The sequence below is a fragment of the Chaetodon auriga genome, chromosome 10 (assembly GCF_051107435.1).
Source record: "Chaetodon auriga isolate fChaAug3 chromosome 10, fChaAug3.hap1, whole genome shotgun sequence".
Taxonomy (NCBI): domain Eukaryota; kingdom Metazoa; phylum Chordata; class Actinopteri; order Chaetodontiformes; family Chaetodontidae; genus Chaetodon; species Chaetodon auriga.
The window spans coordinates 17,815,862-17,835,788 of NC_135083.1; the positions used below are offsets into that span (position 1 = coordinate 17,815,862).

At 42.2% G+C, this 19,927-nt stretch overlaps 1 protein-coding gene and 1 pseudogene across 3 annotated transcripts; both read left to right on the top strand.

Moving 5' to 3' along the window:
- Positions 1 to 933: 933 nt before the first annotated feature.
- Positions 934 to 4,673, top strand: LOC143327417 (glycine N-acyltransferase-like; annotated as a pseudogene). Its single transcript, XR_013077736.1, has 3 exons — positions 934 to 1,768; positions 1,841 to 1,985; positions 2,885 to 4,673. The product of XR_013077736.1 is annotated as a glycine N-acyltransferase-like (transcript).
- A 3,132-nt stretch (positions 4,674 to 7,805) lies between these two features.
- On the top strand, positions 7,806 to 16,424 carry spsb1 (splA/ryanodine receptor domain and SOCS box containing 1). Of its 2 annotated transcripts, none has more exons than XM_076741815.1 (3): positions 7,806 to 8,090; positions 12,375 to 13,276; positions 14,825 to 16,424. In XM_076741815.1, exons 2-3 carry the CDS (start codon positions 12,583 to 12,585, stop codon positions 14,950 to 14,952), a joined length of 822 nt encoding a protein of 273 aa, XP_076597930.1. In that variant the 5' UTR covers positions 7,806 to 8,090; positions 12,375 to 12,582; the 3' UTR covers positions 14,953 to 16,424. The 2 variants fall into 2 exon arrangements, with proteins under 2 accessions (XP_076597930.1, XP_076597931.1); XM_076741816.1 differs by lacking the exon at positions 7,806 to 8,090 and adding an exon at positions 11,756 to 11,797.
- Positions 16,425 to 19,927: the final 3,503 nt, after the last annotated feature.

A 19,927-nucleotide genomic window follows, 5' to 3' on the forward strand; every position in this document is an offset into this window, starting at 1 on the left:
TTTTTCCCCATTCACAGCTCATTCCTCGGCTTCATTGATCTGTCCGGAAAAGATAATAGACACATTGATTTACAAGCTCAGCAGCTTGCTTGGTTTACTCATCAATTCAGACTAATTCTCATTAGCCCACAGTCGAGGAGGAGAATTGCCTTGAATGACGCCTGACTCCTGGGTCTTTGAAAGTTTTTGGGAGCACAGCATAGCAGAATTTCTTTTTGAAAATCTCGAGAAGATGAAATAAAAAAGGATTTCAGCGGGCGTAAGTGATTAGGTGGTTATGGGGGATATCCTCAGGGGGAATCTGACATTGCCAATGAAAAATAGAGTCAGAGAGGAGGTAATTGAAGCTAGCTAGCAATAAATTAAATTCACAAAAAATCTGTCTCTCTGCTCAGTTGAGTCAGTCTGAGAGGTAGACTGAACAATGGGATTTTGTAGAAGAAGGTGCGTGCCGTGTTTCACTGCGCCAGTGCTTCTTTGTTGACCTCATTTTGTGAAGCTGAGCAGATTCCTCCCAAGGCCAAGTGGAGTGAAAAAGGCACACCGTCAACGACAAAACAGGTCAGACGTGTTTGTACAGACATGACTGTGAGCTCACAGAACAAACTGTTTAACACTTACAATTCACAGATATCATTTGTTTCACGGACAAGGGAATACTCTTTTCCTTTTTATCAAGGAGTCGCTAACGATGTCGCACACGCTGATAAAGATCCTTTTTTAAAAGCAGAGCTCGATTTGTGAAACCTATGAAGTGTGGAGAGTCATCGGTTTTTGCCCCAGTAGGAGACAGATGGTAGTAAAAGTCCATGATGGGTTGACATTATGATGAGTGGCTGAACTTCTGACAGCTGGCTGCTCTGTTGTGGTGAATGAGCAGCGCCTCTGTCAGTGTCAGCAGCAGCCAGTTTGCTCTCTACACTGGTGTTATAGCAAAGCATAACACACAGGTCAGGTTAACTGAGGGAGACTGCAGCTGGGAAGCCTTGATTAGGCCTTCACACACCTGTAATATACATCTCAAGCATCCCTATGTAATATTTGTATAATAATAATATACAATACATAATACATGTTTTATATGTTGTGTTTTTGTCTCTTCTTTGTGTATTTAGGATGACTGCAGTTAAACGTGTCAACTGTAGGGCAGGTAAAGTAAATATTTCTCTGTATGGAGATTAGAGAATAAAGACTTTGGACTCCATGTTCAGCTTATCTATGGCAGTAGGATGTAGATGCCCATTAAGCTGTAAACCAGCTTAAGTACGCCTGTAAATATGTTTTCATGGCCAAATTGCACTTCTTACTCTGAACACAGTCAAGGCAGAGGCCAGCTCACACTGGAAAAAAAAAAAAAAACAGCCAAAATGATCATTTAAGGACCTCACTTTGATGAAAAATCTCCTTCACAGGGAACTGCCACACTCCATCACTGTAATGCTGCTCTGTTTTTTTTTATGAAACATTAATATTTGTGTGACAGAAAAAGGCAGAAAACAACTAATAGAAAATGTGAATATGGCCTGATGATTCTTGAAAGAAAGTGCACTCTGCTGAATATAGTCTCCGGTGTTATTTGTACGCCATTTTCATGGGCAGGCATGGCAAGCTGCTTGTTATTTTGGTCTTTCTCCCTGCTGCATTGTGTTCTGCGTTCCAGGTTCTTGGAGGAGTGTTGCATATCCTCCACAACAACTCATGTCATGTGCAGATGTGTGTTGACTCCTGGCCTACATTCACCGCTGCCATTTGTTACTGTCAAAAACAGGTATAGCACACATAAAGATAACTTATAGGCTCCTCCAGCCTGGCCTGTTGATGTCGATATCTGCCTGTGAAGCATTTCAGCAGCAGCAGCAGCAGCAGCAGCAGCTCCGGGGTGATTTCTGACATATGCGCCATCTTCACCAAGAACCCAGCAGCTCTGAGAGGTCTGCTGCTAAATGAAAAGGTCGTCAGCTGGAGGAACGGACTCATGTTCAGAGGTGAAGGCAAAATGAATGAAGGAAGCAGAAAATATACGTTAGTTGGATCAATTTGCCGTTGTTTTTTTTTTGTCTTTGTGTGGGATTTGGGAAACACAAAGAATATCTCCAGATTTATTCTGTTTTCAAACTCCTCTGTGTTTGCACTTAAAAATACTAAATGTGTTATTACTGATTTTAGCAATTATTGTCCGCACCCGTAGTTTAAAACAACAGCATGGTATGTCATTTTCTTTCCAGTCAGGTTCTGTAACGTCACTTTCTTTACCAATGCTATGATTATTGATGTCGATACTGACCTTATTAAGTAGATTGGGTATCGGGTCATGACCCGATTGATTTACTCTAAATATGTCTTTGTCAATGTCCTTAGAAAAATTTTGAGTCCCTGCTATCAGTTACATGCCTTCAGTCAAGGCAAGCTGCATTAACCCATGTTTCTTATATGAAAGTGATTCCAGTGAGATGTGTTCAGTGTGGTACACAGATTTCTGATTTGGTAAGCAGAGAGCTCTGGTATCTGGTATCCTGTGTTGGTAGATACTCGTTAAGACGTTGGCAAACAATAATGGATTGGTGCATCCCTCGCTATGATGATGAAGGTAAATTAAAACAGATTGCCACTTTGCTGTTGTGTCTAAAAGGTATCCCAAGGTCACATTGTCATCTCATCAAAGAACTCGCCTTCTCAGTGGGCTCGGTACCACAGAATATAATGGCACCTTCATCCTCCACATCCAGAGGAGCCAGGATTGGCGAGAGTGAGTTTCTCAAATGTATTTATGGCCTCAGCTCACCACAGCTCCGTTATTTTTTGCAATTGATGAGTCAGATCAGAAAATATGATTTACATTTCCTTGATTCATGTTCATTTGTTCTCATTTTTCTCTGCAGATCAGGAAAATGTTGCCGCTGCCAATTTCCATTCTCGACGAATCCCACGCTGAGCTTGTAGACACACACTTGCCTTATGGAGGCAGCCAGGAGAGTCTCGACCATGTGAGAGCCTGTATCCACCATCTGCCAAACCACTGTGTGACGGATGAGAAGGGCCTGCCTGTGTCCCGGATGCGGTCTGACGAGCTGCATGAGCTGAGGATGGCCTACACACTACTAGACTACAGATGGGTCGGTCATCTCCTGGCCCCGTCTCCGGCTCTGATCTGCAGGATGAGCTCCGTGGGTCTGCCCCTCTACTACCACGTCCACCAGCAGAACCAGGCCACTTTTAACACCGTGACCTCACTTGACACGTCTGTCCCAGAATGGACAACATCTCAGTGCTACTGATATGCAAGAGCAGAGAGTAAGCCAAACAAATGACAATTAAGTCTGTTGGAAGACTGAAAATACGCTGTAGAAATTATGTTTTATTGTAAAAGCGGAAAATGTAACAAATACTCTCCTCGCTCTATGATTTGTTTCCCTACAGCACTCAGGGGATGCTGCGCTTTAGACAATTTAGTCCATTTCTGACAGCAAACTGCAAGTAGAACAAACTCAAAAATAACATTTTCTGTGGCCTTAGGGTGGATTTGATGAATATGCCAGCTGTGCTGCTCCTTTCTATTCACTTTTAAAAAGGTAGCCTATATGAATACCCTTAAATATGAAACAATTCTGTAAGAACAGTTTGACCCTCTGGCGTTTGCTGAGCGGCTTGTCTTGAGGAAAAGACCCCTTAATCTGCAGATCATCCAAGGAGGTTCTCCTCCACCTGGGACCCTTCCCTGGAGGTGTGCTGTACCACTGCTGATTGCTTCTCTGTGTTTTAGCAGCAATGCACCATTCAAGTCTGCAGGCAACTTGACAAATGAGCAGCGATCTGAGCAGAGGGGATGCTCGTACTGCACCACACATCGTGTCCCATCCACATCCCCCTGTCCCGCAGTGGTGCACCTCTCTTCACTGACGCCCTTTCCTTACTCTAAACCAGCAAGCACTCTTCTCAAAGTCAGACAAGTACAGCACATGCTAAATGCATGTGTGCTGACGTATGTACCACACATAGAAAGACACAGCTAATAGAGTAAGTACACACAAACCTGTACATTTCTACTGCTGCTCCTGAATCCTAAACGTATACCAAGTTGCACAAGTTACCATACTATATCCTTTTAATTCTTAAAATAATTTGTGTTTTATGTTTAATATTCTAAATGATCATAATGGCATTTAATAAACTCGTAAAAGAATAGACCCAAAACTATTAGTTCATTTATTAGTTCATTTATCAAATTGGCAACTATTTTGATAATCAGTAAATCATTTCAGTCATTTCTGGAGCGAAAAAGTCAAACATTTGCTTGCTCCAGATTCTCCAAAGCCAGGATTTGCTGCTTTTTTAAGTAACTGAAATTGAATATCTTTTGGTTTTGGACTGCTAGTTTGACAAGACAGGAAATTAGAATTAGTCACTATTTTGGGTTGTGGGAAACTGTGACATGCCTATGTCATTATTTCCTGACAATTTATCGACTTATGGATTAACTGAGAAAATAGAAGAGTAATTGATCATGAAAAGGATCTTTAGTTGCAGCCTGCAGTAATTTTCCTCAACTGTTGTCTAGAATTCTCTTAAAAAAAAAAAAAAAAAGATCTTGCTTAACAAAATACAATACAAACTACAACAATGAATTATGTCTGCTAACAGTAAATTAAAAGAATGGTGGGAACTGTTTTCTGGGCTTCTTGAGCAATAGACAGCACTATATTATGATGAATAACTAAAGGTCAGCATTTCCTCAGGGAATGATTTTTACAGCTCACTATCACACACTATTCTAATAACTGCTAACGATTACTTTTATCGCTGTCCAAACATTTCTGCTTCACAAAGCTGGACTGCACAGGTCTTATATTGCAAGCCATCCACTGAAACATGAGATGTCTTCTCGCCTACAGTATGAATCTATTTGAGTGCTCAACCTCCAATACAGTCAAAGAGGTGTAGGACGATTCAAAAAAAGGCATCGGGAGGATTTTATGCAAGCTGCATCAGCTGCAGATCTTTACTCATCTCAAGGCAGGTTTGTGAGTCAGTGTGTGAGGCAATAAAACTCAGAACACAAAGTACCTGATGGCTGAACTAGTTCTGTGGCTTCATCAGTATGTTTCCTGCAACTGCAGCTACCACTTGAGGACAGCATCCACCCACTGGTCCTCCTTAGAAACTGCATCTCAGAACGAGCGAGGAGCAGAGCGTCTGACGCAGCATGCGATCATTCACCTTGGCTGCGTGTGCTGCTCGGACTTGCCTTGGTGCAGCTGTCCACACACACCCCCACCACTAACCTGCACCCTCTAACCCCCTATAGAGGCAGTGCACTCTGCCAGCCGTGGAGTGGGACGTACTATCGATCCTGTCGAAATGATGGTTTCTAAAAGGGAGGCAGTAAGCATGTCTGCACTCCCCTCCTCCACTGTGGAGGGGCCCTGAGATATCACTAGGCTCAGCACATTGCACCATCATCGTATGGGAAAATGGGATTTTCACTGGGAGACGAGCTGAGGGGAAGGTAATTCAAGTCGCTAAGCTATGTTCCCCACCGAGGATGTAAAATGAGCCATATTACCTTCAGACGCCTCACACAGTGGACAAATAAGGTCATTTTAAATGTTCTATTAATTCCAGTCCTTGTCACAGAGAAATCTAATGCCAAATGGGAAAATGTGCATGTTTGCTGAAGTTAAGAAGGATGTGAAGAGACGAAGGATGTGCATCAGTAGTCAGGCGCTCATCTCTGCAGCTTTTAGCTGTTCGCGATGAGCACATGTGCCACTTATATTATTCTACAAGGAATTCAGTGCTATCGGAAATAAGTGATAAATGAATAAAGTGGAGTTTTATGCAGACAAAATATGGGCTCCAAACCTCAAGCTGAAGGTGTCCCTTCCAGAGAAACCACTAGATGGCAACAGTGTCCTGGTGTTTCCCAACACTCAGGTGAAATATGGAGCATGTGTATGCTGTGACTCACACAAGGCTGCAGATTTAGAGGAAATTCTGTGCAGGCTTTAGTAGTTGCCAGTGTCTGGTACACAAAATAAAACTAAACAGTAGCTGATAATCATTCAGTGGGTCCACTATTGTGAAAAACCACAGTGCTTGCTTCCACTCCCTTTATGAATGGACCTAGGTGCTGCAAAGGAGACCAGGTTACTGAAGAAATTTACTTGAAAGATCAGTAGTGACATGAAGGTCGTGTGCATGGTGCACCATCCCAGTCCATATCGCCCATCAGTCACCACACTTGACTTTCCTCAGGGGACAGTGTGTCAGTCAGTGGAGTATGATTGTGGCTTACTGAGCAGCAGTGACTGATGTTTAGGATCTCCACTTGTCTTCACATCGTTTTCTGCTTTTTTAAAACCCCTTCAGCGCACGACTGAACAGCCTGAAGGTCAAGTTGAACAACAGTGCTCCGGTGTTTCGAGCAATCATGGTTCACTGGTGCTTTCGATAATGTTAGGCACCTTCCAAGTTGAGTCATATGGTGTATGTGTGTGTGTGTGTGTGTGTGTGTGTGTGTGTGTGTGTGTGTGTGTGTACTTAGCAGACTCTAGTATGAATTATCAATTATGGTTCCTTTTTGCCATCACACATCACATGCATGCCCAGAGGACAGACCACCATAGTATAATTCTGTCCTTGAATTAGTTTTAAGAGGACATATAATACACAGCAACACAGAAATATGCTATTAGCACAAACATGATGAAGATACCAAGAGCTCACTGTGAATGTAAACCCACAGACGAGGTTTAAACCCACAGCAGCTTTTTATAGCTTCACTATAAACTCGTGTAAAACTTCTTTCCTTGCTGTCAAACTAACAAAGTCGTGAATGAATAGTAGCAGTGTGATGTCCTACCTGACTTGTTAAGCATGTGACCCAGTGAAGTCTGCAGTTTAGTTTCCACGTTAAGACGATCCTTTGGTGGCGAGTCACTGGACGGAAGTTAGTTTTATATTGGAGAGAGGCTGCCATTGGACATTTTCCGTCTTCAGCAAACGTCTCACTGCATCAGAGACGAACAAAAAAACACAAGCGATGGATATTTCAGTGCGGTGAGGACCACAATGGATTCATGATTTTACCTAGGTTTGGTTTTATTTAATATATCAAGGCTGTCTTGTATTGACCTATATTTTGTGAAATATGAGAATCTAATATTTGGGAAAATTATGTGATATTCCAATATTTAATTGGTTATTTTCATGTAGCTGCAAGCACACATTCGACATTTAATAACTACTTTGCCATCTGAGAAATCTTTAATGTCGCTCCCTCTAATTTATATCTTATACATCCTTTTTCCATATAAATGAAATACCTCAGCACAATTTAAAAACTCTAGTTTCTGACGCTTTCTTTGTCAACAAGAATACTTTTTAGCACTCGATTTAATAATAGTAATAACAATAATTAACATAGTTAATACGTATTATTATTATTATTATTATTATTATTATTATTATTATTATTATTATTATTAGTAGTAGTAGTAGTAGTAGTATAAGCACAAAAATGTAAAAAAAATGAGAAAAAAGATTCGAAAATCCATCTTTCTAATCAGATGAACTAAAATATAAAATACTAGTCCTTCAGTATAGAAAGCGTGTGTGACTTCAGTTTTCTTAAGTAAAATGTCAGAATTAGGGAAAGCAGGTGAAAGCTGCATGTCAGCAGTGAGATGTAAATGTTTTTGCAGTAAAACACGGAGGAGGAGCAGTGGTCTGTCTTCTGTTCATCTCAGGTGAGCGCATCAGTGCGCTTGAGCAGCTTTCTCCAACACATTCACAGCCGTACAAAACACACAGTATCCGCATGAGCCGCACTGCCAACATGAGGCTGACTTTGCTCGGACTGCAGGCCGTCGGTAGGGAGGTCCTAATCTTGTACAGCAGCTGGGAGCATTTTTACCACGTGACAGGAGAGATGTTAGAGAGCAGCCATCATCATTTCACCTAATTCATGTCCAGCCCGAAATGGTAAAAGGTAACACGACGAGGAAACGGAAAACTACGATGGAGTAGGTGAAGACTGAAGCCTCTCTCGGTGTTATCCACTCGTCTGTTTCACTGCCTCACAATTTAACCAGGTCTGTGTGCTTCTCGCCCATTCTCCCCCTGTTTTCTGCTCATATGGTGGCTGCCGAAGCGCTTGTTTCGGTTTCTGTGTTTCTTTTTCCATCACATTTCCATATTTGATACCGAAAACAGCACCCGCGGGGAGGTGTCGCTTCCCTAACGCCCGGTTTAGAAGGAGGAATAGGTTGTTTCGTGGTTTCCATCGCCGCTGAGGGAAATTAGCCGCGTTGTGTTGCTGTTCATGCTAACGCGGCTCGCGCTGCTTGTTGTGTAACAGACAGTTCGAACGCGACCGAGCTCGCGTCAGGTAAACACAAACAGTGAATAGAGCAAATCAAGCGCGCTGATTCACGCGCTGCCCCTGGTTGTGGTCGCGCGTGGCCCTTCCTTGAGGCAGGAGCACACAGCTGCCTAGCCCACGAGAGCTTATGTGAAGATTAGGCTGCTTTTACATTAGCTAGCATGACAAGCTATTTAGGGATAACAGTCCAGAAGGCCTACATACACTCATTTGCCAGTTTATTGGATATACTTATCTAAACCTCATTGGTGCACTCCACTTAGTGGTACTATTGAGTTGTGTCACTTGCATATACTGAGACATGTTTTAAATATTTGGCCTATCATGAAAACTGCTCGTAAGATTTTGACCACCCAATACATATCGGTGAGGACAGACCAGATATTAGACACACCTCGCAGTGTAATGTCGTACAGTCCAGTAGCACAACAGACTGCACCCTCCAATATGACAGTAAAGTCTTCATGAAGGCAGGATTTAGCACAGAGCTGCTGTATTAGGCTGCGTTAGTTTTAGTGAGGTGTCCCTATTAAACTGGCAACTGAGTGATGCGTACAGAATTGCACCAAAAAAATGATCAGAACAAAGTACAACGAATAGTCTCCGTTCAGTTTTGATTTATCACAGGACATAGAAAAGTCACAGACTGTCTTCTATGCAGCAACACTCAAGCTTTGTGGTGTGTACAATGGATGACTTTGTCTTGGGTAAACCTTGAGCTTTATGTACTCAGCAGGTCAACAAACAGGCTAGGGCTTAAGTTCAGGTGGGCCTGGTCTAAATTGGGCGTTACAATAGAGACAAGTGTTTCCTTGGCTCAGCAAATCCAGCGAGCCCTTCCTCTTGCATTTTAATAAGCTCCAAACCAACCCAGGGGCCCAGGAACCCCAACCAGTCCAGGCTAGGCCAGGATCCAGCCCAAATATATCCCTCCACTCGCCACCTTTTATACGACTAATGGCTATGTTTCTTTTGAAGGCCAAGGTAAATGTGGGAAGAGCTTTTTATTGTTCTGTTAGTTTTGATTTACTTGTGCATGTTGTTTGCGTTGTGAGGTGGCCTTTTGCCACAGGGGCAGGGAACGGTAAACTCTTGGCTCGAGCAGTGTGCAAATTAACATGTTTAACTCTCCCTGAATGCTGGACAGGCATTGAAAAAGAGATTGTTTACATTCAGATGCTGGCCACCCGCTGCTTGCTTTTTCTTCCCTCCTGTTTTCCAATCACAGAAGAGACATGACCCATTTAAATGGTTGTTTACTTGCATTAGAAGAAGAGCCAAAGCACTTCTCAATGAACTCTTGTCTACAATTCAATTAGAGTGGCCTTCCCAGCAGCACAGTTTTCACATTACACAATGCTCTCTTCAGCCTAGCTGCAACGCAGGCAGAAGTACGAAGACCAAAGAGCAGCCGTGGTCACACCTGCCTCCACAAGAAGTCACATTATATCTTTCTGGGATATTGATCCTCAATTCAGAGTGTGGGGCATCAGAACAAGTAGGGTTTTCATTATGAAAGAATGGCCTGACTATTAATCTTAAGTAGCCACATCGAATGTAAAAAATTAGCTTAAGATGTTGTTTGAACAGTTGTAAGGGCCCCGTCACAGCTGTGGTCCATTGTCATGGAGTCGGTGAAGTGAAGCGCAGCAGGTATTCATCAGGCTTTTATTGTGCGTTCCTGAAAGTGTTTCAGCCTCAAAAGGACTGTGGTCCAGCCGTGTCTCCTTCAAACACAACAGAGCTTTTTTATTTCTTTAAGCCAGACGTTTTATTACTGCTTTTTTCTGTTGCCCTCTGACTACACAACCATATAATAAGAAATGGCTGGAGTTTTCCCCTCTTTTTTATCCTATTTTTGGAGATTGTGGGAATAGTAGCTGAGTAACTTGTCAGCCCATGGAGGGCCTGGGATATACTTTTGTACCGTTTAGCGCTGCTTTTCAAGCTCAATAGCTTTTTAGAACCCAACGCTATGGAACGAAATCCCCGTTGATTTTATTATACATTGCTTCGGGATCTGTTTCACCTTATTTTTGTCACTTGACCCAATGCAGTCAATTATGACTGTGTACGTACGTCAGAAAGAAGTTGTCCTCTCTGTCAGGATGTCAAGCATTTTCTGTCGCTGCCGCTTGAAATCAGTGTCGTCATGTTATCACAAATTCTTGGATTGACTTATCAAGAAAAGCTGGAGAGGAAGTAATGCTTAAAATTGGGGACAGCTGATCAAATAAAGTTTGAGTGGTTTTTCATGTTGTTTGTGCGCCCTTCTTCTAAATGAGTCACTGAGTAAAAGGAGGACACAACATGGTTGTTTACCAGTGACACATGTGGAGCTTTGAACACTACATGAAAATTATAACTGCGTAGTTGATTTTGATACTACTCGGGTCGATGTGGCGCGGTGCTCTTCAGTCAGATATTATGTAACAAATGATGGACCTCATTTTGTTTGTTAGGTTGGGTTGAATGTATCGCAGTGTATCACTGACACTGTCGTCTTAAAATTAGGCCACATAAGACAAAACTGGTCGTAACTATTCTTAGTTGATTACTCAGTGCCTCGTCTGGTGTCAGAAAGTGCACATCTGTGAATGCACAATCATGCAAATTGAATTTGTTCTGGCTGATTACTATGCACAGTCAGATCATGTTTTTTTTGTGCCTCGAGTTGGATTACTCAGAAACAGAATTAATCCACACGTAATGCTTTCAAGCACAATTTAAGAGCCCACTGTCAGATAATGTATATTGTCTGTATGTTAACGTTAAAGATTTAACCTGGCTCTTTCTTAATTGTGCTTGCTTGCAATCATTAGGCGTATGAATGGGCAACACTGTGTGCATAACATTGTGTATCGAGGTGTGTGGAGTTTGATATTACAAAGTTGTGATACAATAAATCTTCAGGAAGGAGAAACTGTTTATAGATCGAATAACCAGAAGGGGATGTCAGGATTTGGCTTATCCCGTAAATTCAATACCTGACGAGTCAAACTACTTAATCACATTGATGCAAAAATACTTCCATCATCAGCATTGCCTACTCCTGTCCAGTACGACCAGATACACTAAAGTGTTACATGGTATCAACAGTAGATCTCATACAATCAGTGACGGCTGACAAATTCATACTGTCACACACAGTCGAGAGAGAGCTGCTGTGTTCGTCTGCGTGCAGATATTAAATTTTGAGCTGCAGCCTCTCGGTCATTGTACCTCAGTGTATTCTCTATAAATAGTCCAATCCATTATACAGAAGCTTTTCAATCTAGCAAATATTTTATGATTGTTGAGTGGCAGAAACTTGTTGGTCTTGTCTTTCTTGGTCGGCCTGACATTATAGGGAGGCGGTTGGGAGGGACATCAAGGCCATCAAGTCCTGATCTCTAGTCTGACCGCTTTAGACTTCAGGTGAAGTTCAGATGGTTTTTGGAAAATACGGCACAATGGCGTATTTATCATTGTTACTGAAGCTCTAGGACATGAGGCCATGGTCAGCAGATACATGTTTGCCTGCTGCTGTGTAATGATAATGTTATCAGTGTCGGTCTGTATTTAGGTTTACATCTCAGATTTTCTAGGCCACGGGACGCTGCCCTCTTGATGTTTTATACACTAAGTATCACATGAGAACAAAGCTACTTTTGAGGCCGCTTAACAGCCCTGCAGCTTTTATGAGTTGTTGTCACACTGATCACCAAATGATCCAAGAAAAAACACTGAGGGAATTTTCCATTAAAGGTAAACATGCAGAGGAACATTTCCAGCAAATGCTGTATGATGTAATTTAAGTGGATGTGTCATTTTGTCGCCATCAAAGGGCATGAAGCTGTGATAAGGATAGGCTTACACTGTGCCTCATGTTTAACTTCCTGTTGTTTTGTAGGACCTGACGTTAAAGATTCCCGATCCAAACAGAAAGATGACTAATTAGATTAATAATTTACTCGTTTGTCTTATCTGCTTTCATCTCCTCTAATCTCTTCAGGTTGGTGTCAAACAACTGGTCTGACCTGGGCTGTCTGCATCAAGTGACACAGCAGCACAAACCTGCTTCTTGGGTTGCAGGAGCACAGTGGAGGAGAGGGTCTGAGGCTGATTACTCCCCCCATTTGTCTTTGAGGAGGGGGGAGGAGGTGGAGGAGGAGGAGGAGGAGGAGGAGGAGGAAAAAGGAGCTGCTATAACCACCCAGAGCATGGGGCAGAAAGTTCCAGGTGGCATTAAAACCATTGATATGCGGGATCCTGCATTCAGCCCCCTGAAGCTGGAGCTACAGGCCCTGAGTCACACCAAGCCGTCTCGACTGGACCTGCTGCTCGACATGCCACCTGCCGGCCTGGACGTCCAGGTCCAGAACTCGTGGAACAACGATGACCGCTCCCTCAACATCTTCGTCAAGGACGACAACAAGCTGGTGTTTCACAGGCACCCTGTGGCGCAGAGCACGGACGCCATCCGGGGCCGTGTTGGCTATACAAGGGGACTGCATGTTTGGGAGATCAGCTGGGCTATGCGTCAGAGGGGCACGCACGCTGTGGTTGGGGTGGCTACAAGTGACGCCCCGCTTCACTCGGTGGGCTACACAGCTTTAGTAGGGAGCAACACGGAGTCCTGGGGCTGGGACCTGTGCAGGAGTAAACTCTACCACGACGGCAAGAATCACCCAGGAAAAAGCTACCCGGCCTTCCTCGAGCCAGACGACACCTTCATAGTACCAGACTCCCTCTTAGTTGTCTTGGACATGGACGAGGGGACGCTGGGTTACATAGTGGATGGACATTATCTAGGAGTGGCATTCAGAGGACTTAAGGGCAGGAAGCTGTACCCAGTGGTGAGCGCCGTGTGGGGACATTGTGAAATACGAATCCGGTACATAAATGGACTTGATCGTAAGTGCAAACTTTCAGTGTTTTGACATACTACTGCTGTTCTTTTCTCTCCTGAGCAACAGTGTTTAGCCGTCTGCGATGATGGCTTGTATACAGCTCTTACAAAACCTGCAGCCGCATTTATTGATGCAATGAGCAAAGGTGTTACAGTTCAGGGTTTAGCAGGACATATTACTGCAGACGGGGTTACTGTAGAGCACTGTACTTGCATCACTTGCCTCTCTCACTGTTATGTAAAGCACTACATGTGATGACATGGCATTATTTGTATTCTTGCCTTGTGGTCCAGATTACATTTGAATGAATACTTAAATGTATCCCTGAACCACCTGCAAAGATGTGACCTCAAAGACTCTGTTAGCTGTGCTTTGTCTTCATTTTTAAAGTATGTGGCATCTCCTTTGATGTTAGTGTTTATCGCTTTGAAAAGTGCTCCTTAATATTCATGTACAGAAAAACAAGCTGCTGCCCCCCCGGCCAGGCAAATGTAAAATGGTTTCAATTGGATTATTGCCAGTTACACCATGGTGAAAGGGTCATGAGCTTTGAGGAAACATAGGTGCCCATAACTGCATGTACTGCCCACATGTCCCAAATGCTCTGTGCTCATTACATTTTTATGCTCAGATCCCTTGACCTAGTTTAGGCCTGTGGAAAAGAAGCACCTCAGATACAGTGAAATGCATAAAAGCCTGTTTCAGTTGCATGTAGAGAGGGGAAATCCTGATCATATACACTGATGATAGAGGCGGTTTGTCCCATAACATGTCAGTAATCTCGTAGCTGTTTGGATCCAGTCTGCAGGGCTGTTTGGCTCTGTGGCTAAAGAAAACTGCTGCAAGATAAATGATTGATTTCTGGCCCAGTTTTTATATCTAAAAAACCCACATGCTGAAAATCATCTCATTTCATCGTTTAGTCAGAATCAGATATTTTCTGGTCTTAAATCACAAATTTTCTCAATGTTAGACAGTATTTAGTCATTATTGTAGTAAGTTGTTGTACAGCTGCTTCAAAGTTAACGACCAGTATCTGAGTTCACACTTACAGACATTTGCTGCATTTCATTGTTTCAGTTTGATGTCCTCCCCAGCACACTCCCACCTCAACCTCCTCCTTGAGCATCTTTCCTCTCATGAAGCCTGCATGCATCTTAATTGATATTTTTCATCATTCTTTCCTATATTTCAAAGCACAGAATGGCTCAAATGTTGAATATCAAATTGACTGATGGTAACATGGATGGAGGCAAAACATTTTGAAACTGATCTGAGAATGTTTTGCTCACCTTTGGTTATACACAAAAATGTCTTCATGGCTTACAAACATTATTTCTCTGTTGCAATAGAGGATAAAGATTATAATGCTGTTTAATAGCAGGTCACTCCCCCTTGAAGCTCACTTTATATAATGCTAGTGTCTGTTTATTTGATGGACATCACACATTATACACAGTGCCCCTCAGATTTGAGTTAAGCCTTGACATTTACACACTCTTGAAATGACATTTAACCATTGCTCACCCCTCTCCCCCTCTTGTCCCCCCAGCTGAACCCCTCTCTCTGATGGACCTGTGTAGGCGTTCAGTGAGGGTGGCATTAGGAAGAGACCGTCTGAGTGAAATCCATAGACTGCCCCTGCCGGCCTCTCTCAAGAACTACCTGCTCTACCAATGACGACGCAGACGGTCACAACACACACTCAGCACACCTTCGTCTCTCTCTCATGTTTCTCTGGGATCCGTCTTGGGTTGAACCCGTCTGACAACATTGCTCAAGCCTCCAGGACTGACTCAGCCTTCAACAAGTATGCTTCTGTGTCAGTGGCTGGACTCATTTTGAGTTTCTTATCCTGTTTTTATGACTCTTTGCAATTGTACTCTCTAACTTTATGAAATCAGGAATCACTGAGCACTATGCACATGCTGATCCAGACGATGCCCTGACAGTCACCATGTTGGTGTACCTCCTCCAGTTTGTAAGTTAGGCATATGTGGTCGGTATCTCTGCGGTATCTCTGCTGTGAAGTCCATACTCTATGATTATGAATTTCTGTCTCATGGCTGTTTAAATTTGAATACAATTGGTTGTGCTAAAAAAAAAAAAACTTGCTGGAAATGAAACTTTGAGCATTGGTGCAGAAGTGCACTGCCAGTATCCAACCACAAGGTGGCAGCACACACACACGTCAATCTGTGCGTCCTCTCAAATTGAGAATCTAGAACATGAAATCCTGTTTGCTATGGGAATGAGAATTTCTAAATGGATGATGAATGGGGAAAAAAAAAAAACACAACACAGAAAAGAGACGCCGACCGCTCCACAGTGAGTCTGTAGTGCAGTGTGGATGAACGCACTGTGAGGCAGCTGAAGAGCAGCTCCGACCACTCACTGCACTATCAGGTTTCTCTGCGGTATGGAACACCATCAGCAGGAATTTTAACAGAAGTATAATTTCACTGTGATTATTTGTAGCATGCATCTGAAGGAAGTTTTTCTCAATTCAATCACAACATCGTTTTTTAAATTTCTGTCACTCCTGCTTCTTGTAGTGCTGTAGTTTTCGACCACATGCTGTCGGGGCCCAAGAGTGCTGTTTCGTTTTTGTTTTTTTTAAATTCTGCCAGTTTCTCCATCAGCTGATCTCACTGGTTTGCACATATTCAGCCAGAGAATGGAAACCAGCCAATGAAATGGCCACTGAAGTGGTTTAGTCGTTGGCTGGACAGTAAACCTGCTACTCTTGGGTCTCACTGGCACATATCTGGGAACCATTGATGTACTGTTTGTGTTTTATGACATGTAAAGGGGGAAAAAGGGTTTGGGAAACAGACTGTCGGTGAACAGCATCGTGCCTGAATCAGTAGACTTCAGATTTAAGGCACCATAATGACAGACAAAGACAATCCACAAAGTGCTGCACAAATGTAATAAAAGAAGGTCAGATTGCCAACATATTGTCAAATGCCATATCATAGACCTGTCGACTCTAGTATTTTTAAATGTGCACACGTGGTCCTGATTCACCGCTCAACTGGTGTGGATGCACTGTGCCACATCTTACTTTTCCTTGCTTGCAGCTTCCATTTTATTTGTATTCCTTGTCGTAGATTTGTTTGTAAGTATCTATTAAAGTTTATTTCAAAGTACGTATTCTGTGTTGTGCATTGATCTACTGTGAAAACTGAGAAGTGTTAAGAAGAGGAGGCCTCTTCAGGAATCAGCTAAAGTAGTTCACATATTCTAAGAATATGTGTGTGTGTGTGTGTGTATACAGATTGTGCTTTAATTACATCTCCCTGTCTGAGTTCTGGTGCTCACATCAACCGGCACAGAAGACATTTTGTCATGTGACCGTGGGACAAGCTCAGGCTGTAAATAACAAAATTAATGACTGTTGAATTCCATTTAGCTGCTCTGGTTTCAGGGTGCTGGTGGTCATGCTTGCTAAATGTCCTGGCTTACAGGGACATTGAATACAACAGAGGCATCATTAATGTTATTAGTGACGCCTGTGCTTTTTCCACTGGGACAAGTCGGCGTGTGCTGTGAAAAAGGCCAAGTAGTGCAGAATGACGTGTACTGTAACAACCAGTCGGCCTGCGTGGGGTGATCACAGGTCTAATCAGCCAAATGAATTAAACACCTGTCTGGATTTGCAGGGCCTTTAACGTCTCATTGCAAGGCAAGTTTATTTGTATAGCAGCTTAAAAATAAAACAATTCAACATGCTTTAAATAAGGCATAAAAGGCATGAGGACAAGATATTAAGGAGACACAAGACACTGTGAAAACCTGAATAGGATTTTAAGAGGTAAACTAAGAAAAGGCAGTGGCAAATCTTAAACTTTGATAACTTCAACAACTTCAAACAGAAACTGAGACAAAGAATTCAGGGAGGCAGTGAATTTGAACGTACACACACACACACACACACACACACATCTTAAAGTCTTACAAGTCTCTTTTTTATTTATCTTAAAATTCACAGTAAAGCCAGTCATCTGAGCCGAATGACACTCGAACAAAATGAAGCAATCCTGTTTTTGTTGCACCACACAGAGGATATGTGGAACATTAGGTCCCAGTAGCTGAATCCTTGACACTGAACTTTATGACCAGAAATGGTTCGGGATCCTCTTTTAATGTTGAACTTCTTCCCCTCTGAAGGTCAATGAGATGTGGGGCCACCATTTAAATCTGCTGGAAAACGTCCTGTCCCCTCATCCCGGTCCTGGACTTTAGAATATAGTATAGTAAACCCTGTGCGATCACGTTCATGTTAAGACCCGTTTAGTGTTGGAAAATGTATAAATGTGACTCATTTAGCACTTGGCTGAACACAGACATCCTGTGCCACACTATATGCTCCCCCACCCACTGCTTTTTGTAGTCCCTGTGGTGATTTTTTTTTTTTTTGTTGCATATATTCAATTTGTTGCTAATTATTTATCCTTGCTTGTTACCAAACAGCAAGCTAAGTAAAGTGATACTACCTTCAGAGTAAGCATGAATTTATTTTCTGTGAATGTTACTACATGAGCAGGTTTTCACTGAAATACTATTGTAGGTAAGGCGAACAGGTTCTATGCATTGGAAATGAGCTGTATTTAAATGTACATGAAACAAGCACTGAGGGGAATCAGTATTGAAGGCGGGCAGGGAGGGACGGGGGGGTGGGACGGGGGGGCGGGGGGGGATTTGAGCCTCTCCAGCTGAGTCTCCATCTACTGTGACAGTTCCACTGATACAGAAACTGAGACTCTTTAATCCCTGTAATGGTTTAGCTTTTTACATAAGGCACAGGATTAGTTTCAGCTACAAACACACACACACACACACACACACACACACACACACACAAAGGGGGGTTTTCATCACTTGTGGGGACATTACATAGCCATACATTAATTTCCTGGAGACTTACAGTTACCCTGACGTTAACCCAAGCATTTTGTCCCCACAAGTATGGTGAGTCCCCACAACATGAGTCATACATGGACACACACACACACACACACACACACACACACACACACACACACACACACACACACACACACCTCATGTGCAACAGCTGATTCAAAGAATTCCTCTTCTTCTTCTTCTTCTTCTTCTTCTTCTTCTTCTTCTTATTATTATTATTATTATTATTATTATTGTTGTTAATGAATTGCACATGCACAATGCCTGCCTTTCAAAAACTAAAACCATAATGATTAAAAATAAGACAAAAAGAAGTGAAACCAAGTGACGATAAATAAAACCTAATACAGCTGATGGTGAGAAGGACCAAAACAACAGAGGATATTTGAGTTTCACATCTCCAAAGATGGAGAGCTGCAAAGAAGCTGTCCTGTAGCTGTGTGTTTCAGATCTGGTCACTTGGTGTCAGCATTTCCACCAAAGTGACTGATAATCAGTGGTGGGAGAAGTCCTCAGATTCTTTACTTCAGTAACAATACCAATACAACAATGTAGAAATACTCCATTACAAGTCCTGCATTCAAAATCCTCCTTGAGAACAAGTAAAGGAGTATCATCAGCAAAATGTAGTTCAAGTATCAAAGTGAACGTACTTGTTCTGCAGGAAAAGTTCTTCTTGTGAATGATTCTTCTATTTTTTTTTCTATTATCTATGATATAATTGTTATCATTGTTAACACTGACACGTCAATGTGTGGGCAGCTATTTACAGTTGTACAGTACAGAAAAGACAAGGTACATACATTTATATTCATTTTCTTGACTTTGTTTATTTTGTGAAATATTAGGATACTTTTAACATTTTGGGCCTCAGACAGTGATTTAAAAAAACATTTGAAATGTTTAGAATGGAAATTTCACAAAATCTCCTATGTTTTTTTTTTTAAACGTTAATCTGAGACCAGAGCTGCGGTGAACATAAATGTAGTGGAGTCAAAACTACATAATTTCCTTCTAAAAGACAGTGGGGTACAAGTATGTCAAAATTGTACCTATGTATTGAGTAAATTCACTTAACCGCTGCTGACAATAGTGCACAATGTTTGCAATCAGTTCTTTCACAGAAACGTCAATTACACTGTTCATGTTGGCATGATTTGTACAAAGGAGACCCAGACCAGTATGTGAAATGTACTGCTCTCTCTGCCCATTCAATGAGTTAATAACAAAGCTTTAAATCCACTGGAACAAACTCAGAACTTTGTCAAAAAGCAAAATAAGGTGAACTCCAGCGTGTTTTGTTTGCACTGTCAACACAATTTAAAAAAATGTTGTTTATGATTTCATATTGGACAAAAAGCAGGTTGAGCTGGTTTAGCCACACAGGTGTTATTGCACAGAAATGCTGACAAACATGGTGCTGTTCGTGTGACTGAGTAACTTTCTGTGTGTTTGAAGTGTTATCCTCAGGATAACACCAGGAGTCACATTCCAACACCGCTAATTTGTGGACCGTAACACCATGTGTCCCCTGTGGCATTGTTAACAGGTCATGGAGTCATATTTTGTCTCCATTTAAAAGCAAGGTGTGTGATCTTCTTGCTGAAAAACAGGCTGTTGTTTGTCTTCTCTTATCTCACTTGGTCCATTTCTTGTCAAAGTTGGAACAGCCTGAGAAAGCCTACAAAGTGCTATAAAAGCAGCATGTAATAGATATTATATGACT